Here is a 27007-nt window from a genome sequence, read left to right as displayed (position 1 = left end):
TGCCTTTCTGAGTACAGTCAGCAAGCTTGTGACCGTCAGAAAAACTTGTTTGTCCCCGCCCGAGGAGGGTGACATTTCTACCTCAGTTCCACCCAGGGATGAGGAAATAGTGCTGATGCAGTCGCTGGAAGGGAGACAGTGGCAGTTGTTTGGGAGTTGCCTGTCAGCAAAGCGCAGTTGAAAGCAACATGAGCTCCTGGTGAACCCAATGGTAGATAAACACGTGGGGAAAGGGAGTAGCTGCCTGAAATGATACACGATGGGTCAAAACGCTGCGGTAGGGGCTAGGAATGTAGCTCAGTTGGTAGAGCATTTGTCCAGCATACAGGAAGTTCTGGGTTCCATCTTTGGCACCAAATAAATGGATTTTAGCAATGAATGTGTGTAATCTCAGAACAGGGGAGGTCATATGTGGTCACATAGTCAGCTTGGGGGTACATGAGATCCCCTGACACACCGCCCCCCCTACATTAAAACAAGAAAAACACTGTGATGGCTCCAGAGTACATCTTGGCCTACCTGTCTTCTTCCTGCTGCTATGTAGGGCAGAAGGTTGCACAACTGGAATCTGGACTCATGTATCCTTTCAATAAACATTTATTGAGCACCTACTGTGTGTCAGGCACTGTGGCTAGGTGCTGGGGATACATCACTGACTAGCACACAGCCCCTGTCCTTGAGGAGCTCACAGTCTATTGGAGGGGAACCATACATAAACACAATGGAAGAACTACATACAATGTGCTACAATGAGAGGTATATACAAAGTGCTGTGGGAACCGAGACAAGGGAAGACATCAGCTGCTGGCAAATGTGGATCATCCCTTGCCTCCTGACTCACTAGACCATCACAAAAGCAGGGCTATTGTTGCCACCTGACTCTGCTTAAAAGAAAGTTGTGTCCTGAGGGTCTCCTCTAGCCTCTTCCATAACTCTTGTCAGCCAGGGTTAGTTAACCGGTTAGCTAGTTTAACACTGTGTAGAAAAGAACCCGAGCAGAGATCTTTAAGGATCAGATGTTGAAAGTCATACAAATCTTGCGTGTTAAGATAGGGGACAGGGTGTACCATGGGGCGCTGAGCCAGGAATGGCAGGCCCAGGGCAGTGAAGCACCTGGGGAAACTGTCTGAGGAGAGGAGGGGAGGGATCAACTACCTCTCCGCTTGGTGGCCATCTCTCATCAGGTCCACACTAACTACCCATTGATGCTCTTCTACTTGATAGTGTGCCCAGTTTTGTGGGTGTCACAGTGACGCTTATCCCTCAGGAGGTAACACACACACACACACAGCAGATTAAATACATCCAGATCTAAATTTAAAGTCTACGTAACAGTTTGTGATTACAACAGAGATGTCACAGGCTGTTTATAGTCACCTGCCCATCACATGGCAGTTACAAGTCTAAGAATTGAACTTAAGAACTGGCTGCTTCCACTAAACTCAGTCTCGAGACACAATCTTTAGTTCTTAGTGAGGAGAGGGAACATTTCAGTTGAACAGAACCCAGAAAAAAAAAGAGCATAGGTGGGAATGTACGGCAGTAACAAGTTCAAAGACCATGGAATCCTTTAGGAGTAGTACCTTGGAGTGGGATGGGGAATATTGGATAGGAGCCAATAGCAAAGGGCCACAGACTTGAGCTTTGCTTCCTGGTAGGGCTGATACCAAACTTCAGATCTTTCTAGAATTACTACCCACAGCTCTCCACATGCTCCTCAATTCCTGCAGGACCCCCTGGGACATGTCATGATTCTGGAACTAAAGGATTAATGCTAGGCCTCTAGAAAAGCCTGGAGGATGAGTGTTGTAAATACTTGCCCTACCTGCAGGCTAGGACTCACTGAAGGCCTTTTAGCACAGGAAGGACAGAGTAAGTGGCCTGCGAGATGGGACGTGCCGAGAAGTCACATTGGACAGGGTGCTGACATGTGTTGGGAAGGGGGAAGCTGAGCAGCATGAACCAGGCTGGACGCTCTGGGAATGAAGACAGGCCAGATGTCAGGAGATGAGAGTGTCAGGAGATGAGAGGGACAGGGTCAAGTGCAGGTAGCCACTGGACAGCTCGGAGATTTCCAGTCTAGACAATCAGGAAGCAGCTCACTAGGGTTCTGGATTGAATAATTCATCTCAAATAACCGGCCCATGACAATGGTGGGACCCTTGGAGAACACTCACATAGAAAGAGTTGGTAAGGAGCTCACACTGTAGAAGGGCACCGCAAGTGTGGGCTAACAGGGGCCCGAGAACTGTGGAAAAGATGATTTGACTATTAAAAACTGTTGGTGGCCTTAAGACAATTTCCTTGGAGTTAGGAAGTGTATACAGACATTAGGTTCTAGGTTGCTGCAGGATCACCCCAACTCACACTGTGCCTTTGTGCTCATGAAAACTGTTTGAGCTGGGGGTGTAGCACAATTGTTAAGCATACTTGTCTAGGTTGCACAAAGTCGTGGCTTCGATCCAAAGAAACACATGAACTTGGCATGGTGGTACACAACTGCAGTTCTAGCACTGGTAAGGTGGAGACCAAAGAACCAGAATTTCAGGGTCATCTTCACCTACATAGCAAGTTCGAAGCCAACAAGGACTACATGAGATACTGTCTCAAAAAACTAACACCCAGATACAATGACAACAACAATAGCAACAACAACAGCAACAATTGTGACCTTTTCTCAAGATGCTTATTTCCAACCATCAAGAGATTGTCATCATAAGCTGATTTTATTAGCAAAGACATTTCAGTGCCAACTGCCGGGAACGTAGCAAACGCACCTGCATAACCACAGATGGTTCCTTCCCCCAAGGAAGGAGATAGAACAGTAGGGGAGAATGAAGAGCAGCCAGGGAGGTAGTTAGGTCAAATAGGTGCTTTGGCACAGAGGACATAGCAAGGGTCCTGGAGCACTGGTTCACATTAACCAAATTCACCAGAGCCTAGAGTTGCTTCTGGGCCCAACATCTCTCAACATTGCCCCTAAAGCTGTTAGGAGAGAGGCAAGCAGATTCAAGGAAGGGAGATGAAGGCCCTCAGCTGAGAGGCTGACTTTAAGAGACATTAGGAGAACCCTTTGCAGAAACAGAAGAGAAGCAAAGAGTCAAGTCATGCCGATAGGAGCTGTGGGAACTCGTGCCAGCTCCCGTCTTCTTGGTGAAGAAAGAACTGGGTTAGGTGTGATAGCTGGAAATGAAAAGCAACGGTCCACCAGAAGTCTTTCAGGGACACTGTGAGAGGAAGAGGGTGGGATAGAGTGTGTGGCTGGAGCTGGGTTGCCACCCCACTAGCCTCAGCACCTCGTAACAGGTGGAAGATCTCAGGGCAAACAGACTGAAGAGGGAACCTGAGATAGGGAATGAAGAGCACTGTGCCAAAAAAGGCCATTGTTAACCATAAGGCCGATCTTACACAGTCAAAAGCCCTGGTCCCAAACATTCAATCCATTTGGGCTGGGCTAGGGACTTTATAATTGGGGCTAACTATAGGTAAGTGCTTTGCCCCACAACCTTCAGCAAAATACTCCAGGTTTCAGCCTGATAGCAAGATGACTATGACAAGTAATTGCTCCCAAGGCTAGGTGTACTCCTTTCCCCTCTTGCAATGTTGTTAATATATGTGGCCTCTTGTCCCTTAGCAATGTCCTCAGTGTGTCCACCCATTGAAACTCTCCTACCTAGACCTGTTCCATGTCTGTGACATGTCTCCAGACTGGGGGCATCAAACTGGTATGTTCTAGTCTCAGAATGGCACTGTGGCTAGGAGAGAGCAGATAGCGAGAGCAGAGAGCAGATAGCGAGAGCGAGAGCAAGAGCGAGAGCCAGAGCGAGAGCAAGAGCGAGAGCGCTTTCTCTTAAAACTGCCTCATGTCTGTGGCTGACCTAGGAATGGATGGGGACATACACAGACACACACACACATACACACACTTGAAGAAAAGACCTGACATCTACATCCCATCCTCCTCAAAGAAATGAAGACCCACAAGTACACACAAAGACATACGAAGATATTCACATATGGATGGTAAGTTCCCTGTGTCGGGAATATAGACAACAAAGTATGACCAGGCTTAACTTCTCATGTGGCCTCTGACCAGTTCTGTCCACAAGCTATTTCCTGGCTTGGGGTTTTACCCCCATCACTAAGTTAACCCATTATCCTTCTAAGAGCGTATCTAGTCCCTAGTGCCCTTGAAGGCCATGGGCTGAAGCCAGGAATGCTTGAGCTGGGCATAGTTTGATCATGGTGATGTCAGAACAAGGCCTGCGGGACTTGGTATCAAATGTATCACACCCCACTAGATGTAAGGGCAGGTATTCTACTTAAGGCTACATGAAAAGGCTTCACACTTTTGCCTGGTAGGCCATACTTTTGTTCTCTTTGTTTATATGTCATGAGGCTCCATCTTAATGAGTGAAGTAGGGTTGAAAGGGGAGAAAGAGGCTGGGGTTGGAGATGTGGTCAGCAGATTCCCGGATGTGGTCACACTAGGCTCAGCTACAAACAGAGACCCTGAGCCTGACGAGAGCTCAAGTTCAGCCACTGGGGTTAGCCCAACAGTGGGGCGGCTAGGGGGAGAGAGAGTCTGACTCCCCACAAGGCTCAGGTTATGGGAACCCCTTGAAAGCACCTGACTCTGAAGTGGCTGAATATGAGCCTGGTCTCTCAGGAGCTCTCTCAGGGTCTCCTCAGGAACCAACAGGCCCTCCACAGGGGCCCCGGTCACCACACCCTGCACATATGAGGGGGACCTCAAGGGCCCCTCCTTTACCCCTGGCACTGATGTGCCACCGGAAGTCCTGATAAAGGCAGCAATGACAGTCCCAGGGGGCTGAGAGCTAGGCCCTGCTGAGCCAGCACCTATGACCTGGGTTGCTACTGGGTTGCTCGGACGGTTAGCCCCAGCCAAAAGTTGAGGGAGGCCACTGAGGATCAATGGGGCTCCCTGGGTTGCAACCTGACTCTCCTGGAAAGTGGTGTTCAGGGGGAAGGAGGCCTGCAAAGTGAAGGTGTCCTTGAATGTTGACACCTGTGGAACACTCTGGAGAACGAGTTGAGTAGGAGCAGTAGTACTGGCAGGAGGCCCATTGGTCAGCACCGTAGTCAGCGGGATGGTCTGCAGGGTGACAGTGGAGCCCGGTCCCACAGGGGCTACTCCTAGGTGTATGTTGCTGGGCACTGAAGAAGTGCTGAGAAAAAACAGAACACAGAGCTGGTTAATGCAGGAAACCCCCCCGAAATGGCTAGGAATGAGGCACAAGAGCAATGAAGTTGTACAATGCGGTGGCTCTTAGTATTGCAGCCAATATTTATCCATTTGTATAGGTCAGAGAATATTCTGCAAGATGGACATTATTCAAACTTCAAAACCACCCATGAACTGAATAAGCATCATCTACTTGTAGAGTTTGAGGAACATGAGGCACACAGTTTACAGCCACAGAAGTAGTAAAGCCCGGAGCAGGGACTTTGCATGGAAGCCTTGGGAAACCTGGCTAGAGCTCATGTTCCTCAACATTCTACTTGACTGTTTCCCCTCCTCTGAAGAGTGTCCCCATGACCTAAACCAGTGTAACAGGAGGTGCAGACATGACCCCAAATCCAATCTTTTCAGAGAGAACTGTGGGATCCTTAGTGTCAACAAGAGTGAGTGCTTCCCCAGAAGTATGGAAGGTAGTGTTGTGAAGTGAGAGACTTAGTGGCATGGGCCCAGATGGAGAAGCCCCAGGTGGCTCCTGAGGACACACTCTGGTGTCACAACAACAGCCGTATCTTGTAGCAGAAGCGCTGGCTTTGGATTATTCTGGTATGTGACCTCAGGCAAGTCATGTCTCCCCCCCTCTCCCTCTCCCTCACTCTCTCTCTCTCTGTCCCTCTCCCTCGCTCCCTCTTTCCCTCTCTCTCAAGATCTATTTTAATTACATTTTTTAAGATTGAAAAAATTACTTTGGTAATTATTTTAATGTGTGTGTATGCCATCCCCAGTAAGACCAGAAGAGGGTGCCAGGTCCCCTGGAGCTAGAGTCACAGGTGGTTGTGAACTACACAATCTATGTGCTGGGAACCAAACCTGGGTCCTCTGCAAAAGCAGTTCACACTCTTAACTGTTGAGCCATCTCTCCAGCCCTATCTTTCCTCTCTTCACCAATAAGCGCCCTGCTTGCTTCTTAGGGGGCTCTGTTAAAGCTCCCACAAAAGTGGGAACACAGCAGAGCTTCAGAGGAAGGTGACAACTGACCCCCTACACCCAACATGAGGGACTAAAGGAAGACTCCAGTTACTTTGGTGTCCTTACCTCACAGTTTTGGTGAGCGTGGCCTGGCTCTGTATTGGAGAGACAAGCAAGGTGGAGGTAGTGGGGACCTCGTCATCCACAGATAGTCCTAACTCCAGGCTTGCAGATGGCTGGAGACCAGCGTGTTGAACCTTTGGCTTCTCCCAGGAAAGGCTATCCTTGTCTTGGGCGGAAGCTCTGTTTGAGGCCCTGGAGCTGGCTCTCCGGATGGTGCTGGTGGAGGGCGTGGAGGAAGTAGAAGCCTGGGGAGGTGGCACTTCTGGTGTTTCGGTGTTCTCATCATCATCTTCAATCACCACCAAGTCCTTAGGCATCTCCTTAAACTGGTACACCAGCCTCTGCCCTTCCACCTTGGCCAGAATTCCTCTTTGGTAGTAATATCTGGAAGGACAAAGAGGGGATTGGTGAGTTTACCAGAGGTTGAGTAAGGAGGCCATCTCTCCCTCTGTCAACATGCTAGTCTCTAGGGCAGGGCAGACTGGGGTGGAGCAGTCCAGGAGTGGGTGTGGTAGGGAGGGATGGCCAACTCTTGAACACAAAACACTTTGTATGACATTTTAAAAAGTTTTTTTATAGTCTAACAGATGTACAAAAAGGGTCTTCAGTGCCAAGCTCATACTACTTTGGGGCTGAGGACAGTGAGTGAGTGAGCCAGCGAGCAAGCGAGTAAATGAGCAAGTGAGGAGTGAAGAGTGAGTGTGTGAGTGAAGAGTGGCAATGAGTGATGGAAGGGATGAATGGAAGAGGTTCAACAATCCTCTGGCCTGAGACGCCATCGGGGACGACCCAAGGCCATCTCTGGCTTCTGCAATGTGAGAAGACTGTGTGTGTAGAGCTGAAGTACCCTTTCAATACAGAGATGCAAGAGGAGTCTTGAGAAGGAAGAAGGGCATGTTACATTCACACCCTGGAGGGGACTGACTGGTCAAGCCTTCCTTCAAGTGGGAGTGTCTCCTTGGCCACAGGAAGAACTTGGTAATCCCCGTGGCCGGAATTTATGACCCCACAAGTCCTACCTGAGAGCGCGCCCCATAGTCTCATAGTTCATGTCAGGCTTGTTTTTCTGCTTGCCCCACAGCTTGGACACAGCCTTGGAATCCACCAACTTGAAGATGCCTTTTTCTCGCTGGGTCCACTTGATGTACTTAGGGCAGGTGTTTCTGTCTTGCAGAAGAGCCAGGAGGAACTCCCACAGATAAATGGTGCTGCCTGTAGAAGGGTAGGCAGTGAGGGGCAGCTCAGGCCTCTGAAGTGAAGGCGCACTCTGCCCACCTCACCTGAGTACCAACTATACCTTTGCCATCCTTGGATTTCTTCCGTATGGGGATGCTGGGGTCAGTGACAGGTGAGGTACTTCGGTTGTTCTTTGTCTTTCGGCCTGTGAGGAGAAAGTGGGAAAGCAGAAATCTGAGGCCAAAGTTAGCTGAGCAAGCTGGGTATGTCAGGAACAACCACCACAGGCAAGCCAGGTCACTAAGGCAAGAGGTCCAATCCTTCTCCATGGTGAATGCACCATCCACTTCAGTACTTAAAGGTAACTAACTCCACATCAAGGCTACCACATTGGGAGATGCAAGGTTTGCAAAAGAGATACCTTTAGAAAAACAGCTAGGCCAGACATTCCTGCCCTAACTTTTGGAATGGGGGACAGCCTAAAGGTGTTTTGTGGTGCAGATCCGTGTACTCCAGAGATAAGAGTAGGCATACTGGCACAGTACCAAGCAGCCATCTCCTAAGTAAATCAATAACACAGGGGCTTGGGAAAGCCCAAAGTCCTTGCATAGATGGTCCGTTTCATAAGTGCAATAGAAGCTAGATAAGCATACAGCATGACTCATTTTTATAAGTGAAGGCCCCTAAAGTCCAGGAACTAGCCAAGAGTCTAGGCCTGGTGTCCCAACACCCAACCTAGGATCCAACCAACTGAGACTACTGGCATTGCTAGAGGACTTTATGAACATGCTAAGCAGATAGGAACAGCATGAGAAAGGCCAGCTTTGGGATGGACACCTAATGAAGCCAAGAGTTACAAAACTCTAGTCTACCCGTGCTGGACCAAAGAGATAGCCTCAATCCACTCAGTCCTTGGGCCTCCCAGTCCCCCGAGGCTTCCCCCACCGGAGATGCGGACAGACTCTCGCCCAGTCTTACTTCTCTTCCTTGTCTTCCCCATCTTCTTAGGACTCTCATCTCTGGAGACCCTCTCCTCCACAGGCTGCTCCTTCTGGTCACCAGTATCACTTGTCTTCTTTGGGTCTTCAGGTTCAGTGGCAGAAAACAGGAAGTTGGGCAGATTGATGGCCTGCACAGAGTCTGTGTCTGCAAGTATTTCAGGTGTGCTGACTGCAAGAAGAAAGAGCTGTGGTGGGCAGAGCTAAGGGCAGAGATAGCCTTCCTCTAGTGCTGTGGCTCCAGTGTGAAATGGTCAGCATGGGGACAGAGGGTGCCATTCTACATAGCCCCAGATATAGGATACACCTAAAGCTACCTCAAGGCTCTCGCCCCGTGAAAAGGGGAAACATCTGTAGATTGTAGACATTGATCGGCTCCAATCACAATGGCTACATTTATCACTCAATGCCAGGAGTGGGGAAGGTCCAGGCTGCATTCGGATAAGGGACTTGAATGATTTAGTCTCCCACTCATGACAACTCAAAAGGACTTCAGAAATCACTAAGCCCAATTCCTCGCTTCCTGATAAGGAAACTGAGAAATGGCAAGTCATGTGCCACGGTCACACAGCAATAGTGGCACATGTTGGCATTTAGTCAATATTTGTTGAGTCCTGGCTGAATATTAGTGAGAAGCAAGGCGAGAAATTTCTTTCAGCTTCAGAGTTTGTTTTGTTTTTTTAAAGATGTATTTATTATGTATACAGTGTTCTGCATGTCTGCCTACCAGAAGAAGGCACCTGGTCTCATCTCCAGACCCTCTCAGAGATTTTTTTGTCTTTAATTATGTCATAGTACCCCCTTGGGCAAGGGCAATTGGGGGGGGACTCTTTTGAAGCATTAGAATAGCTTCTGGAGAGGAACTGAGGTGCTGCCTTGGAAGTGGGGGTCCTCTAAAGAGCTACGGACCATGGAGGGTCAACAGGCATCTGTGCCCTCTCAGACTATGGCTTTCAAAAACAGGCAACAGGGGCTGTAAGATGGTTCTATGCTGCCAAGTCTTACGATCTGAGTTCGATCCCCAGGAATAACATGATGGGAGGAGGGAATGAACTCCCAAAAGTTGTCCTCTGACCTCCACACTCTTGTCATGGCATATGCACACACACCCCACACAAAATGTAATTTCAAATTTATCTGGGCGTTGGTGGGGCACGCCTTTAATCCCAGCACTTGGGAGGCAGAGGCAGGCAGGTCTCTGTGAGTTCAAGGCCAGCCTGGTCTACAGAGAAACCCTGCCTCGAAAAACCAATAAATAAATAAATAAATAAATAAATAAATAAATAAAATGTAATAAAAATATTTTAAAAGAGCAGCTAATAGACTATTCATTCAATAGTATCAGATGGTGATGATAGCTGCTCAACAATGTGAAAGCACTTACTACCGCTCAGTTGGACCCTTCAAAATGACTAAAGTGATGCATTTTGTTGTATATATATTTGCCAAAAAAAGTTGGTGAAATATCACCCTTGTGTCTAGTGCCTTCCTGACCCTCTCTTGTCAGTGTGGTCTTGAGTCTCCTCCCACGTATACTGATGGATGGGAGTACCTAGACCTAATGCACATGTGCCTGAAAATCCAATGTATGGATGCCAAGTGGACTGTTTTGTCCACTTGAAGTCAGGTACTCAAGTTCAAACTTACAGATCTGCTTCTCATCCAGGACATCGTTGGGAGTTTCCACATTGAATAGGACTTCAGTAGGTGACACGTTTTGTGAGGTGGACTCATTGTCATCTGGTTCCAGGTTCCAAGGGGTGGGGGGGAGAAAGGACAGTTCTGTCAGGCTGTCCCGAGGACCACCCCAAGGAGGTACTCTGTGGTACAGATAGCTGGGCAGGTACCAGAGTCCTTCCCCCCCCCCCAACCGGGTTTCCGTTCTTTGTACCACCCCACCTGAGGAGTTCATGAATGGATTGAGATGGTCCCCCATTTTGTGGGAAGGCTTGCCCATTATGAGGGGTTACTAGCAGCCACAGTGGGCTCCTGTTCCCTTAAGGCAGAAGTCCTTTCTCCACCATACCTCTTCCCCGATCAGAAAGGAACAGACCTGCCAGCAAAATACCGCCTTCTAGGATCTGATCCTGTGTCATGCACACGGTCCTGTCCCTTATGATGCCATTGTGGACGTCATCCAAATCAAGTCCCGAGTACAGATGCAGTAATTCAGGATAGGGGACCTGCTCCACGATCACAGCTGGGAACACTGAGGGATCTTCCAGCTATGCAAAAGAAAGAGATGTGGGCCAAGGCTCCCCACTTCTTCTGAGAAGCCCACCCTACCAGATGCCAAGGCCGACCTCACTCGGTGATATTTTTATTCCTTTTTTAATTTGCTTCTTTTTACAGGTGGGACACACCACAGCACATGCATGGTGGTGGTCTGAGAACAACTTGCTAGAGTTGGTTCTCATCTTCCATCATGTGATCATCAGACTTTGCCACAGGCTCCTTTAATTGCTAAGCCATCTTGCCAGCCCCTTTAAGGTATCACTTAAAGGTGATACTTTAAGTGGGATCTTGATTAATAGAGATAGCTTAGCTCTGCAGGACCTGCACTCAGCCAAGTATCTTGTGTATGTGCAGTACTGGGGATAGAATTCAAAGTCCTGTACATGCTAAGCATGCATGCACTTTGCCACTGATCTATATAGCCCCAAGCTGGGCAAACGGGTTTTTGATTTGCTGGGCTAGTCCATGGTCTGAGGTTAGAGCTGAGTCTATGATTAGAGTCACTAGTGGGGAGGGATTGATTGATGGCAAGGGTGAGAGCTCAATGTACAGCCTTCTTGCCAGGTAGTCTGAAGCTGCATGTGACTAGTGGTCGTATACTGCACTACACAAATATAGAGCATTTCCAGCATTCCATAAAATTGGATTAGATTGCACTGATCTAGAGCCAGACTGCCTGGATTTTAAACTGTCTGCTATTTTGTAGCACTGTGACCCTAGGAAAGTTTCCTAACCTTTCTGTGTATCAGTTGCCTTATTCATGAAGCTGGCTACCCATATTATTGATCCTATAGATTGTTTAAACTGATCAGTAAGTTTAATACATTCACAACAGGCCCTGGCATGGAATAAGTTATCATTAGGTATCTGGAGCTTCTAGGAAACAAATACTTTGTTTCTTTTAAAATTTTCAGTGTTTGAGAGCTGGAGAGATGGCTCAGTGGTTAAGAGCACAGCCTGCTCTGCCAGAGGTCCTGAGTTCAATTCCTAGCTACCATATGGTGGCTCACAACCATCTGTAATGAGATGTGGTGCCCTCTTCTGACCTGAAGAGATACATGCAGGCAGGACATTGTATACATAATAAATAATCTTTTGTTTCAGTGTTTCGCCTACATGTATCTATGTGCAACACTAAGTGTCTGGTACCCAGAGAAGTCAGAAGAGGCATTGCAAGGAACTGGAGTTAGTTACAGAAGTTGTGACCTGCCAGATGTGGGTGCTGGGAACCTAACCTGGGTTTTCTGCAAGAGCCATAAGTGCTCTTAACCACTGAACCATCTCTTCAGTCCCATGTTTTGTTTCTTAACCTAAATCCATTCATGTTCCTTTCCTGTCTGTCTGTGTATCTATCATGGTTTATGTGTTTTCATATTTCTGACATTTAACAACAATGATTGTTTTCTGTAGAACCCAAGGCAGATGAGAATGAAAAAGCACTGGGATGGAGATTGTTGCGTGGGGAAGCTAAGAACCTGGTATTCTGGAGGGAAGATTTAATTTCAGGGCTGGGGACATCTTAGGGTTATATCTGAGAGGTGTGAAAGATGAGAGACAGGGGGCCAGGGTAGATGACAGAGGGAAGGAGGGAGGCAGGAGGAATAGAAGAAAGCAGAGAGCAAGGAAGACATGGAGAAAGGGAGAGAGGAAGAGAGAAGGTGACTAAGTTTCGAGATCTCGGAGGCAGGTGAGAACAGATAATATGAAAGGGCACGGAAGAGGGATACTTCCTTTTCCTAGGCCAATGAGATGGGAGTAATAACAGGATGGTAGAGATAAATGGGAGAAAATAGGGCAACTGAGGGCAGCCTTGGCTTTGAGTGTCTCTCGATTGGACCAGAGGCTGTCCTGCACTAATGGTAGAGGGGTGCTTGGAGTATAAAGAATAGCAACAGCTGTTGAGTGGAAACAAGTGAGAGATGAGAAATAGCCACTGAGAATCCAGGTAAGGTTATTTTTTTCTTCCCTTCTTACCTGACAATGCCTTCCACAAGACTGCATTCCCCAGTCAGAACAGACAATCAAGCTGAGTTATAGCAGGCCAGAAAGTACAATGTGCTCAAGGTCCACTAGAGGGCAGACTTTGGTAAAGACAATAAGAGTGCCTCCCCCCCACACCCTCTCCCCTCCCCAAGGAGAGCATCTGAATCCACGGAGCTTTGGAAATATTCAGCAGCATCTTCTCTTGGAAAAGGTTTGGGATGTAGCAGCTAGATAGGGCAGGGAATAGACTTGGGTAGGTTACATTGTGTTCCAACTGAGATTAAAATCCAGCATTTTTTAATTTCAACTCTCCCTTTACTTCTTCCACACATGACTGCCTCATCTTTCTTCTTGTGAGAGAGCTGAGTGGAAGGCTGTGGACCATCTAGCAGCACAGACAATGCATCCTCTTGGCTTCAGTGTAACATAAGGGATAGAGCAATGGGGACCAGTATACCAGGATCCTATCCTATTTTCCATCTTCCTCCTGCCCAAAGACACTATTTGTGTCATATCCTGAATCCTCAGGCTGAGAAGATATTTATGGGTGTGCCCACCCATCTGTGTAGAGCCATGGATCTGAAGATGCGAGAACTCCAATTCCATGTTGTAAGTCCAGCTGCCAGTGCCCTCTTTGCTATGTAGTTGTCCCAGAGGTTTTCTTGCTATGACACTGGGCTGAAGGGAAGTAACAGACACCCTACATGATGTTCAGTACTATGTAAACATCCGCTCAGTCCCATTTGCCAATTGACTCACAGCTCAACCAGTTTGCTTAATAATTACTTGCCCATCGTGGTGATTGCGTGTGCTGTAATGCCATGTAGCCAGCCAGCTCACCAAGTGACCATCCAGTGACACCTAGGAGTGCACAGGCTGGCTGGCTGGCAGGCCCAGTGCTCTAACATAGCAGGTGCCTGATTGTTATTTGCTGACTAGTTAGCCATCAATCCCCCTAGACTCACAGGCTGGCTGTTTGTGTGTCTACATCCCCAGGTTGCCCACATTGGCTGACTGTGTTTTATTCCCAGAAGCCATACCTGGTGGATGTCATCCATCCCGTTGCTTGCGAACTCAAACACTAAATCACTGGGCTGCAAGGCAATAGCCATACTGGCTTCTGCCAGAGCTGACAATGACACTCCCCCGGCTCCCTGGAGCTCCGGTGGTTTCTTGATGAAGAGATGTTATTCCAGAACCTTAGGATCAATCTATTGCCTTCTCTGAGCCTCAGTGGAGGATATCCACAGCTAGAGTGGGTGTGGCCTACACCAGGCTCAAGATTGCACGCTGGGCTAAGCCAACAGCAAGAGCAACCTAAGGAGAAGGGAGACATGGAGACAGTGAGTAAGTCAACTTCCTTGACTCCGTGACCAGATCAGCTGGTGAAGTTGAGAGGATCTGCTGTGCCCAGGCGGACTTCCTGTGGAGCGACAACAGACATGGACCTGGCCTGCCACAAGGCAGTAGCAAGAAAAATCTCCGTAACTGTCCAGGCTTGAGAGTCACGTAGATTTGGGTGTGAGGGGCCCCACGCTGCTCATGGGCTCGGTTTACCTTAGAGCTGAGGACCAGCTGGCTCAGAGGAGCACTCTGCAGAGGAAGAAACGCCTCACTTGGGGTGGAGGGGAGGGGAAGGGTGTCGTGGCTGGCAGGTCATATGCCTTGATCATTAGCAACCCTACTGCCCACTACAGGGTGGCCCCCCTCGGTGCTGTGCTTCATGTGGGTTTGTGTTCTTGGCTTAGCTTTGCTTTCAGTTTCAATACTGAACTGTCACCCTGGGAACTTGTGAGGAGAGCCCTGGCTGGGGGAGGGGCCAGCAGAACCTTCCTCATCCTCTATGGCTGGCCCAGCCCCCATATTCCAGGAAATCTGTCTGCTGAAGTCTCTCCCTAGTGCCTCTTAAGCTAGCAAGGCATTGCTACTGCCTGTTGCTTCCCCTGCCTCTACTCCTCCACTGCCAGAGTCCCATGGTGCTTCTAGAATGATCACACCCATGGCCAACTCCCAAAGACTTGATCTCCAGACTTCCTCCGACAGCCTGCTCTGCTCTTCCACCAAGAACACAATGGCCTTTGCACTTGTCCAGGTACCAGGTCTTTTGCCCTTTGGGTTCCTTTCAGTGTGTGATGTGTTTGCAATGTATGGGTAACTAAAAGCAGGCTGACTCAACCATCGGAGCCAGGGGAACACAGGCTACCCACAAGAGCATACATCCCAACTCCTTGCCAATCTGTTAGCAGTGCCAGGGCGGCACTCCCTGGATGGGAGATAAATGAAGAACAGATTGGGGGGGTGGCAAAGAGGGGTGCCACAAGTGACCTCTCTGATGACCGCTCTCCTCCACAGGAGACACCCAAGCCTCTCCCACTTCCTTTCCGTTAGCCCACAGGGCTAGCCCCGCCCAGTCTCCGCCCCCACACCTTTCCACCTACTCCATCGAACATACTGGAGAAGTTGCTCAGCTCAGCTTTAGCCACGAGACTTGTGTTTCCCTTTGGATGGAAGAGAGAACTCTGCTAGGTCCATCCCCAGTGAAACTGTGGAGGTGGGAGAGTGGGGTGGCTGTGACAATACCTTTGTTCTGGTTCCATGGCTCCACCTTGCCCCACCCAAACGCGCATGTGACCCTATGCCTCAGTGGCCTGCAAGACCTTACAGTACCATGTGTCTTGCTCCCCTAGCTTAAGTGCCCTCAAGGCCTGCATTCCAATGCTCCTGCCCTCCCACAGGGCAGTCTGTCTGCCCTTAGGAAACATTCTCATGGTAATCTAATGAAAGGCCATCACTTTCATCTAAACCCACTTCGTCCCAGAATGAAACTTCTGCATCTGCTCCTGCCCCAGGTCATTCACTCACTGGGGCCCTTCCTTTCAGGTTTGTTTGCCTTCTTGTTTTCTCTTCCTAAACCTGCGTTTCATTTTCAAACATTCTGCTGGTGCTGTTTGCTTAGGGTACCTCAATGCATTTACCTTACCTCCCGTATTAAGACACTGGCGTGTGCTGGGTTTATGGAATGAACGCAAGAAAAAAGGAGCAGTAGTGAGCATGGTGGCTCATGCTTGTAATCCCAGTACTTGAGAGGCTGGGGTGGCTACATCATGTGGCTTTGAGGCTAGCCTGGGCTACAAAAAACAGGTTCGGGGAGATAGCTCAGTCTTTACAGTCCTTTCCACAAAAGCCTGTTCACTGGAGTTCAATGAAAAAAGCCTGGCCCAATGGAGCTTGGACAGTGTGACAGGCAGATTTCTAGGACCTGCTGGCTTGCTAGCCTATTCAGTGAGCTCTAGGGTAATGGAGATCCCTTCCTCTCAAACAAACACCAAGGAGGACAATTCCTGAGTGGTTGACCTCTGAGTCTCTATAGGCATGATATACACACATGAGGGTTAGAATCCTACATATGTACACCCATATGGACACACTCCCCCCATACACATGCATACAAAATCAAACCAAGCAAAATAGATAGATAAAAATAAAAAAGGAAGAAGGAACAAAAGAGAACAAATGGGTGAATGAATGGTACTGGCCCAGAGCATCTATTGTAAATTTGGGGAGCCGTACATAGCTAAATGTATACTGACTGCAGTTGAGGAGACATGTGCAAACTCGGAAGTTAGATTGATAATGTGTTTTGCATTTCTAATGCACTATCTGTCCGCTGTGAGTGTGCAAACAGATCACAGGTATATTTGCATATTCAGGGTGTGTGCATGTGTGCCAAGTGTGGGGACATATGTGTGAGAGCCTCTGTGTGTCAAAGGGCTGCTCTGGTCTGGCCAGCTGCAGAGCCACAAGCTCAATCATAGGTTCCCCCTCCTGCTCCCTCAGGGCAGGTAGCCTGAGGTGCCTGGGTGACAATGACAAGCCCAAGCAAATGCTGTGCAGAACATGGGGAAGGTTGCACAGGCCAGGCTTCTGCTAGTCCACACGGATGTATGACTGTGCTTCCCAGGGGAAGAAAAGCAATCCTAGCATAGGTATGGGGCCTAGGGGCCCTCGGGTGAGTGGTCTCCAACCCTAGGCCCACTCTGCTAAGAAGAAAGGTCCCTTGAGCATTGTGTTGGATTGTAAGGAACCTTTAACCATCAGTAGAAAGTCGAAACAAGTCTGAAATGAGAGTGGTAATTCCAATAGCATTCTTCTACAATACCCGCATGTTCAAGTATCTATCTCCTGCTGGAAGATCTTAGAAAACCATCTCCGGTGATCTGGTTCTGCCTGAAGCTAGGGGAGAGGGGAAAGACAGAGACAGAGACAGCCTGAGAGAGGCGGGGAGGGAGAGAGAGTGTGCTGGGGGAGCAAAGCTAAGAAACCTACCATGGAACTTTTCAGTCCAGAAACGTTCCCCTCCCCCTTTAAAAGTTTGAGGATTTGAAAGTGAGAGGTGGAAAAAGGCTCATTTGCATGCTCACTCACTCTCCCCCAGTCCCTCAAAATAACCTCCCTCTCCCAGGAACTTGAAACCAAAGAAGCCACCACCACAGAAGGCACACCCTACTGGAGGTAGGCAAGAAACACAGGACTGTTCTCCTGTCTGGGGTCCTCTCAGAGCCATTTGGCTAGGCCACAGCTTCGACGGCGTATAATCCCCCTGGACACTGCCTTACTAGTGAGTGGAGGTCAGAAGACACAAATGGTTCCAGAAAAAGTCCATTCCCAAGTCTATCTTACTGGAGTGGGAAATGATGCCTGCTTCAGACACTTAAAGCTGACAGGCATAGCAAGGGTGTGTACCACAAGACGGAGCAAAAAGGCCAGGGTGCTTGTAAACACACACCTCTGCGCTGAGGTTCGTTCGACTCCACTTCCAAACCAAAGGAGCATAGAAGTGGTTTGGGCTGATTCTGCATCACAACTCGGCCCCCTTCAGAGGTACAGACCCTTCCTGCCTGAGACTGTCACTGGCACACATCAAGCAGCATCCAGCGGCCACCCTTCTAGACCTCCCCTACAGGGGCAGCTCTACTGGGAAAGCCACATCCACAATCTCTACCAAGTGAGTTTAAATCTAGGCTTGATCAGCTAAGTCAATGGCTCTCAGAATTGCTGGTAACACCCATGGCATTTTCACCCATGCCAAGAAACATGGAGGCCAGATGGTCAGCTGGGCCACACAGCACTATTCTCCTCCAGTTCCTCATCCTCTCTGAGCCAACTGTCACTCCTGAAATACCTCGTTCTCCATGAAACCTTTCTGGAATTCTTTGGAAAGGAAATGACAATTTCCTACATGTCATTTCCCACTCCTTCACCATCCTCCCCCAACAGCCACAAACAAAATGGAAGCTGCCCCAGGAACAGAACAGCTGGCCCCTCTATGAAAAAAAAAAAAAAACAGCCTTTCCTCTGGTTAAACTCAGCGGAGATTGTGCCTGCTGCACCATGTGACCAGTGGCCTGTGTTTAAAAGCCAGAGGGTCACAGTCAGGAATTGAGTCTGCAGTCCTGGACACAGCAGAACTAAGCCATCTGCAGAACTCCAACCCGCAACCCCATCCCAGTGAGGCCTGCACTTCAATAAGCCAACTGAATCCTCTTTCTTGAGCAAGTGCCCAGTAAAGTGGCTCCAGCCACAGCTATGTTGTCAGCTCCTTCTTCTTTGTCCCTTTCTGTCTACTGCTACCTCCACTGGAGATGAAATCAGGAAGGGGGAGGGGGAAAACGGTTTTGTAAGGTTGGGGTTTCTCTATGCTTATTTGCAAGAAAAAAATCCAGGTTCTAAATTGGGTGTGGTGGCAGCATGCCTTTAGTCCCCATACTTAAGAGGTTCAGACTTGAGGATCCTCAGTACAAGCCAGCTTTGGGCTACAAAGCAAGACCTTTGCCTAAAAAAAAAAAATAACAGTCAAGGACTGAAGATGTAGCTCAGCTGGGAGTGTCTGCCTAGGATGCTAGCTGGGTAAAACTGGGCACGGTGAGACACACCTTTAATCCCAGCACTTGGGAGGCAGAGGTAGGTGGATCTCCAGACCAGCCAGGTCTACATAGCGATTTCCAGGCCAGGGCAGAAAAAAAGCTGGAGTTTTAACTCCCAGCACTGCATAAAAACAGGCTTGTTTACACTTGTTATCCCTGCACAGGGGAGGTTGAGATAGGAAGATCAGAAGTTCAAGGCCTAGGCTACATAGCACATTGAGGCCACCCTGTGCTGGACAAAACAAAACAAAACCCTTCACCAAACACAACAAGAAATAAAAAAATCGAGACATTAAAAACAAAACAAGAAAACCCACAGAGGAAACAAGGATGAAAACCGGAAAGCCATCACACAGAGCGTAAGCTTCAGGTGACCTCCAGAGGGCAAGGGTGGGCCCACGGTTATCCCCTCTACCCTCCACCCCAGGGTTGTAGGAGCTGGAGGGTTCCAGCTGTTGGCTGAGAAGAAACTCCTCTCCTGGGCTGGGGGGGGGCCCTTCGGGGTGGAGTGCTCTGTCCCCCACCAGCGTCACCCCGCCCAACCCTTTGGGTTGTGGTTATGTAGCAAGAAAAGCACTACAGGAGCCCTAATATAGGAGAGGAAGGGGAGAGGCAGGGGGAGGGGGACTGACAAAAGGAACCAATTTCCTCAGTCACTCTGAGAAAGCTCACTGAGCGCCCTCTGGGGGTGGCCTGGGGCCACCACATCCTTGGCTCTAGTGTCTCAGGGAAAGAGGCCATGGTGGGAAAACAGATTGCAGGAAGGGAGCAAGACTAAGTAGGGATAGCTACTGAACTCCTGAGTGATGGGATTGTGTTGTTGCCAGTTACAGCCTAGAAGGGGCAACAGAGGCCTCTGCAGACCCTAAGAGCATGGACCTTTCAGGTAGAAGACCTAGATCTGCCTTGGAACTTAGGCAAGTCACTACTCTATGCAAAGTGGGCCTACCTAACTAGTTCTAGGTAGGGGCTGTTGCCAAGGCCTAAATGAGTTAATGTAGGCAAAAGCTCCAGTACATATCATTTATTTCTTTTCCCTTCTTTATCCTTTCCCCCTCCCATTTTTTAAGCTTTAGCTTTTGTTTTCTTTTCTTAAGATAGGGTTTTTTTCTCTGTGTAGCAGCCCTGGCTAACTCACTCTGTAGACCAGGCTGGCCTCGAACTCACCTGCCTCTGCCTCCTGAGTGCTGGGATTAAAGGTGTGCGCCAGCACCACCTGCTCTTCTGAATTTTTGAGCCGAGGTATCAGTGTGTAGCCCAGGCTGGCATGTTACTCAAAAAAATCGTCCTGCTTCAGCTTCCTGAGTACTAGGGTTACAGGCATCAGCTACCATACCTGGCTCTCAACGCACTTTTCAATTTCCTGCTCTGACTTACCATTTCTGGGGCTTGGTCATTCTGCTTGTTAAGTATTCCAAATGGCAGGGCAGTGGTGGCACACACCTTTAACGCCAGTAGTCGGGAGGCAGGGGCAGGTGGGGCTCTCTGAGTTTGAGGCCTGCCTGGTCTACAGAGTGAGTGCCAGGACAGCCAGGACTACACAGTGAAACCCTGTCTCGAAAACAAAGAAGCAAAAAATAAAGTATTCAGAATGTTTTACCTAGATGGAAAGGAAGAAAGGGAAATGGATGCAGTGGAATGAAATGAAAACGGAGGGCCATAACCAACAATTACTACTAAATTCATGGAAAAGCCAGGCCCAGTGACACACCTACCTATGGTCCCTGTTAGTTGGGAAGTTGAAGCAGGCAGATCTGAGTTGAGGGGTTCAGAAAACATTAGCAAGACCTTGTCTACTCCCAAACAAAAAATAATAAAATTTATGGTCAAGTTGGGAGGTAGTGGTACATGCCTTTAATTCCTGCACTCAGGAAGCAGAGGCAGGCGGACCTCTTGAGTCTACAAAGTGAGTCCCATTCCATGACAGAGGGTGCTATACAGAGAAACCCTATATCAACAAAGGAAAGAAAGAAACAAAAAAAGAGAGAAAGAAAAGAAAAAATATGGCAGAGAAAGGTTAGTAGTTTAACCTGGAAGAAGAGAGAGGATTGGTTAGGAGTTGGGTAAGTCAACAAGATATAGATCCAGACAGTGGAATCTGAACTTCATCTGGGGAGCAACTGGGGTGCTCCTGCTGAACCCAAGGAAAGGCAGGGCATGGGAAAGCAATTACTTAGGAAGAGTAGTTTGCTCTGATTATAAAAGAGTCCCTGAGTGGGGGAGATGGAGCTGACCAGGCAGGGCAGCTGAAACCAGGAGATGGATCCCATAGCCACCTCAGGGGAAAAGACTAACAGATTGAGGGCCAACGCATAGCTATAGAGACCCCAAAGATGTGTAGTCTGTTGTCGATGGAACAATGGTAAAGGATATGGGGCCAGGGAGATGGCGCCGTGGAACAAAAAACACTTCCCATGAAAGTCTGTCCACCTGTGTTCCATCCATGGAGCTGAGCTCATGGTGGAAGGTGAGAACTGACTCCCCAAAGCTGTCCGCTGACTTCTATCTGTGTTCATGCCTGTACATACACGTATACACAGCAATAATTACAACAATGATAACAATGACGTTAACAGCTATGGAAGAAATAAGGCTGGGCAAAGAATTCAGCCTGAACCCTTTGAAGTAGGGATTATTCTGAAAACCACCAAAGTTAACGGGAGAAAAGATGCAGACGGACGATTTCAAAGCTACTGTCTTTTTGTCTGTTTTTTGACTCAAAGCTTTCCTGTGGAGTCGAGGCTGCAAACTCACCATCCTCCTGCCCCCGCTTCCACTTATGCTAGGGTTTCATATCACCTCTGAGCGGCTATCTTGTCTAGGCTAGGCCACAGGGCAGAAGGAACCTATGCAGGTGCTCATTGGCTATAGGAGTCACCTGACCTGGTACAGAGGAGGAAACGGTGGCAGAGAATTGCACATACTGAATGGATAGTAGAAGTTTAGTACACCATGCCCAGTCTTTAGAAGTCCTGCTTGCTTCCATTGTTGGGGAGGGGGAGGAAGGAACAGAAGCATGGAGCAAAGACTAATTAAATTCATTAGTGCATTTTTTTTAGAAGCCAGGGTAATCTGTGACTGCGCACCGACAGGATATTAAGTCAGATAACTTTTATTGAAGGGACAGTGTTCTTTGTTAAGGCCCCTGGCAGAGTGTGTCCTAGAAACTGATACGGAGGCTCCTTGTTTAGATCTGGGCCCCTGACTAGGAGGGGCTGTGGTGGGTATCCTGGAAGATCCCTTCCTCTACTGGCCATCCAAAATAAAGGAAGAGTGCAGGGATCCAGGCACAAGTCCACTGCACTAGATTCCCTACTCGAAATGGATGGTGCCTAAAGGCTGAGGTAGGAAGCATCCCAGTGGTAACTGAGCAGACCAGAGACAGGCAGTTTTGGCTCCAAAAGTCATGGAGAACACCTACCCTGGGTTTTGCCTTTTCACCCCCCACACTACTGAAGCATCTCCTGAAACCAGAAGGTTAAAAGATCACTCCTGTCTCTTACCTGAAATGCTGAGGGGAGGGGGAGTGCTTGCTTGAGTTCACACTGACTTTACTTACTCCTCTCCTCATCCTCTCTGCATCCTCAACAGAGCTAACCCTTTCCTCTAGTAAGCACAGCGGTGGCATCACTGCTGGAGTCTTTAATCCTAGCACTTGGGAGGCAGAGGCAGACAGATCTCTGTGAGTTCAAGGCCAGCCTGGGCTAAAGAGTGAGACCCGTTCTCAAAAGTAGAAAAAAGCACCAGTGGCTGGCAAATAACACTGCAACCACACATGCACAGAATACATTTAGCTTCCACAGTGACTCCCTACCTCCACGCCTTTGTTCACACTGCCCCTTAGGCCACCCATGCCTCTCCTCAACTTCTGTGAGTTTAATTCCCTCCTGTCCTTCAAGATTTAAGTCAAATGTTTCATTCTTTCTGAAGTCTTCCCCACTTCCTCCCCACCTGGTTCTTGACAGCCCAGCTTTGCTTCTTAGATCTGAGCAGCAACTAAAAGGCTAAAAAACTACCAAAGAAGGTCCACAGAATGGGATTTTATGACACATGAAAATACAATGAAATTCAAATTTCAGTGCTCATCCACAAGGCTGTATTGGAACATGGCCATGCTTATTAGTTTGGTCACTATATGAGCCCCAAAGCCTGAAATATTTACGGTCTGGTCCTTTACAGAAACCTTTGCTGATTCCCTGGACTAAACACTCCACCCCACTTCGGTGTGAATAGCTCATTTCTGAGAATGTCACAGAACCCTGGGGGGGGGGAGGCACCTGGGGGAGGTGTAGGATGCTAAATACAAACTCAGCAGATTTCCATCAGAATGAGTTAGAGCCTAGAGTGCAGGTCTTGGCTCTGCCCATGATGCGACCTCAAACAAGACACTTCTGCCTTGTGTGCCTTGCTTTCCTCAGCCTCACACTGAGAGGTTGGAGCTGGCTGATCGAGGCCATTACTAGCCCTGTGAGCTAAAAGTCAGGGGCCCACAGTTTCTGACTTGCTGCTGACATAGTCCTAGTCATTTGCCCTCAGAACAAGGACTCAAAGGGTTCCACTGCCCAGCTGTGCTTTTCTGCTGTCCTGGCTGGTGGGGTGGGGTGCCTCACCCCATACTCACCTGCCCAGCTGGCCTTTGCTTTCTCTGCTCATCTGTCAGCCCTGCTAAGTGAACATGGCCTCCTCTGAAGAAGCTTTCGCCTTTACCCACCCCCACTCCCAGTGGGCTGCATGGAAAGAGGCTTTTGGAGAGAAGGGAGGTAGGGGAAAGGACTGTCACTTCTTCCTAGTCTCCCAGGGCTCACAGTAGTCAGGCATGGGCCAGGACACAGGCAGCTCTCACCGCACCCCTGCTCTGTGAGAGGAAGCAGCCCCTCTCTACCACTTCCTGTCCCAGGGGTTTCAGCAGTTTCCCCTTCAGGGCCTGGTGGCCCTTGCAGCCCCGCCCCTGCTCTGCACAGGTCAGAAAGTGCACAGAGGGGAGGATCCCTCACAGGAAGGCAGAGGAGACAGCTGTCTACACAAGGGGACGCCCAGCAGCAATTCCAGCAGCCTGCCTCGTGGTGGGAGGGGGCCAGACAGGGAAGTATTACCTGGTGAAGGGACAGCTGTTTCCACACCCTGGCTCATCACTTTACGTAGCTGTGCTCTTCAGACATCAATAGGGTATGCCTGGTCTTTGAGGACCTGGGTTAAAACCTGGACTACAGGGGCCAAGACCACTGTCTGGTACAGACTAGTAAGGGTGACTACAGATGGAGGGACAGGTCAAAGCAAGAGGATCTAAGGAAACCAGACCAAGGACTGGGGGTTGGGTTCATTTAGATGAGCAGGTGACACCAAAATCACTGTAACATCATAATGTGTCAGGGCTTATCCTTAGTGCCAGTGGGCAGAGGTAACGATCAAAGAGCAGCAGCTGTTCATGGGGAAAGGAAAAGAAGAGTAAACTCTAGAATTCCATGAGGGCTGCTGTTTTACCCGTAACTTCCACCTAAGCACCTCCCAGGAGTCCACACAAGGTGGTGCTCCCAGTAGTAGGGTCGGGTACCTGTAGCCAATATCTTTTAGACATATGACCTACTCTGTGAGATATCCCCAAGGCTGTGGGTCAGAAAACATTAGCAGCCCAAGGTCCTGCAGTGCACAGCTGCCAGACCTTCAGGCCCCAGGCTAGTACTGCAGGATGATGGTTCCAGAAGCACTGGTGCCTGGTGTGAGAACCTAGCAGGAGATGGACACCAGTACCTAAATCTCCTCGGTGAGGTTAAAGTAGCTGTGAGAGCTTAGGAGACTCCAAGAGGTGACGCCCATCCATGACCAGCAGAGCACATGTAGGGATGACTCTGAAACCCCACTCTGCCAGTTCATCTTCCTGTACTGTTGGTCCAGGACCCTACTCAGGCCAGGCCTCTTGTCAAAAGATCAGGACCCTTCGGATCCATGAGATGGGCCAACAGGTAAAGATACAACCCCTGCTGCCAACCCTGACGACAAATTCAGTCCCTGGAATCCACATGGTGGAAGGAGAGAACTGACCCTCGGAAGTTGTCTTCTGATCTCCACACAGGCACCATGGCACACACATGCCCACACACATTCCTACACATAAGACGTAAAAAGTAAATGGCACACACATGCCCACACACATTCCTACACATAAGACGTAAAAAGTAAATGGGCAGAACAGATGGCTCAGTGGTTAAAAGCAGGTACCGCTCTTGCACAGGACCAGAGTTCAAGTCCCAGCACCCATGTTGGGCAGCTCACAACTAACAAAAACCCATACATATACTCAGAATTTTTTAAAAAAATCTAGGGATGGGAAAGATGACTCAGCAGTTAAGAGTACTGGCTGCAGAGGACATGGGTTTGGGTCCCAGCACCCATGTAGTGGTTCACAACCATCTGTAATTCCAGTTCCAGGAGAGCCAATGCCCTCTTCTGGCCACTTCAGACACTGGGTTTGCAAGTAGTTCAGCCATACATGCAAAACACTTATACACATTAAGTAAATAAATCTTTTTTAAATTAAAATATAAAATAAATGAATTAAATGTGAATACATACAAACAAATATATATATATATATATATATATAGATAGATAGATAGATAGATAGAGAGAGAGAGAGAGAGAGAGAGAGAGAGAGAGAGGCAACAGGTCCCTGATTTTTCTTCTCTACATACTCCCTAGGACCAGTTTCCCTAAGTCAGTACCCCACTGTCCTTGAGGGGAGCTAACTGCTTCTTCATTCCCGTGTTTTGCAGTAAATGCTACGTCACAGCTGGTCCAGGGAGGCCAAGAAAGCCTCAGAGGCAACATCTGGATGTGCACCTGGGCTCCTGCCAGTCCCTCCCTACATCTGCAGTGCAAACCAGGGCCAGGGTTTGGTTACAAGCCGACTCAGAGCTGGAGGCACGTGTTTGGGAAGCACATCAAGCCTGGGTGGAGGGTGGTGGAAGCACTTGAGGTCGATGCCAGCTCAAGGCAAGCACTTGTGGAGTTGGCACCAGAGCAAGCACTGGGGCCTGGGTGGCGGGTGTGGCCACTGTGGCCTCAGTCACAGCCTGCTGGAGGAGGAGCAGAGGGGTGTGGGTGCTTGTTTAAATGTGGGCAAGATTTTCTCCTGCACTCTCTGATAGCACTTCAAGTTATTTCCCCTGCTTCTGGAGAGAGGGGCCAGACAGTACAGATTATAGAATGACAGGGTGGAGCACAAGAAAGATGGCAGGGATTTACAGTTCTGGGCTAGGGACTGTGGGCTGCTGTTTTAAGGAGCAGTCTATGAGCACTAACCCTTCATTCTCTTCTCCTCTCTTCTCAGTGCTTCAGACTGAACCCAGGGCCTTTCACATTTTCACATGCTAGGCAAGTATGTGTCTACCACTCATGTCCCCAGAACGCCAGCACCCCCTCTCTCTTTCTCTCTCTCCACCATCCCCCAGACAGGGTCTCACTATACACCCCTGGCTGGCCTGGAACTTGGTCTGTAGACCAGGCTGGCCTCGAACTTACAGAGATCTGTCTGTCTCTGCCTCCCAAGTGCTACAACTAAAGGTATGCGCCACCACACCTGGCTCTGCTTGGTTTCATGAGAGGGTGTCTCAATACGGAGTTCAGGCTGCTCTGGAACTCAGGATCCTCCAGCCTTGACCTCTCCAGTGCTTGACTTAGAGCTGACTTAGAGCTATGTGTCACCATGGCCAGGTTTCCTTTCATTTTTTTCTCCTTCATTCTTACACAGTGGCTCGACAGTAGAAGAACTGGAGCTGGAATCCAGGGTTATTTACAGTAGCTATTCTTTTAAACTTTGCTTTTAGTGAAATCTATTTTGGTGATAATTCTACATTAACAATTCTATTTATTTATGTCTGACCCTGTCTGGCTGGTCTTGAACTCACTTCATTATCCAGGCTAGTCTCAAACTTGGGGTGATCCTCTGGCCTCTGCTTCCTGTGTGCTGGGACTACAGGCCTGTATCACCAACCTGGCTAAGAGATCCACTTTACAAACTGCAGAAAAGCTCATAAGAGATTAGGTAACATAACCAAGGTCATATTACTTGTCAAAAATGAAGACAGAACTCAAATCCAGGCTTATGTGACCTTGATCTTAAAGTCTGTACTGTTTCCTCTACACATATTGCTGGCCATCTGTTGGGACTGAAGGCTCAGAGCACAAGGAAGCCCTCCTACAGAAGTTGCTCAGACCCAGGACCTATACCTCTTAAGGCCTCAATTCCAACTGGAGGTCATTTCTAATAAGTCAACCCTAACTTCCCAGACCAAGACTGTCAAAATGGTGGCAATACCAACTTCGATAGCTTGCTTCAATCTCTGCTCAACTTCTGTATCTCCATGAGCTGTTCTTACCAGAAAAGTTGAGCTCTAGACCTA

At 48.8% G+C, this 27007-nt stretch overlaps 1 protein-coding gene across 4 annotated transcripts in view; it reads right to left on the bottom strand.

Moving 5' to 3' along the window:
- Nucleotides 1–579: 579 nt before the first annotated feature.
- Elf4 (E74 like ETS transcription factor 4) overlaps nt 580–27007 on the bottom strand; it is a 51072-nt gene continuing 24644 nt past the window's right edge. For all 4 annotated transcript variants that reach the window (XM_027433487.2, XM_027433490.2, XM_027433488.2 and 1 more), the window contains 8 exons: nt 13725–14001; nt 10520–10691; nt 10114–10206; nt 8447–8638; nt 7590–7673; nt 7312–7504; nt 6296–6676; nt 580–5189 (listed from right to left, as the gene is read on the bottom strand). In XM_027433487.2, coding sequence (XP_027289288.1) covers nt 4385–5189; nt 6296–6676; nt 7312–7504; nt 7590–7673; nt 8447–8638; nt 10114–10206; nt 10520–10691; nt 13725–13796 — 1992 coding nt within the window. In that variant the 5' untranslated portion in view covers nt 13797–14001 and the 3' untranslated portion in view covers nt 580–4384. The remainder of the gene's footprint in view (nt 5190–6295; nt 6677–7311; nt 7505–7589; nt 7674–8446; nt 8639–10113; nt 10207–10519; nt 10692–13724; nt 14002–27007) is intronic.

Source organism: Cricetulus griseus, chromosome X (genome assembly GCF_003668045.3).
Source record: "Cricetulus griseus strain 17A/GY chromosome X, alternate assembly CriGri-PICRH-1.0, whole genome shotgun sequence".
Lineage (NCBI taxonomy): Eukaryota > Metazoa > Chordata > Mammalia > Rodentia > Cricetidae > Cricetulus > Cricetulus griseus.
The sequence above is the reverse complement of the archived record's forward strand: the minus strand, read 5'-3'. Positions and strand labels throughout refer to the sequence as shown.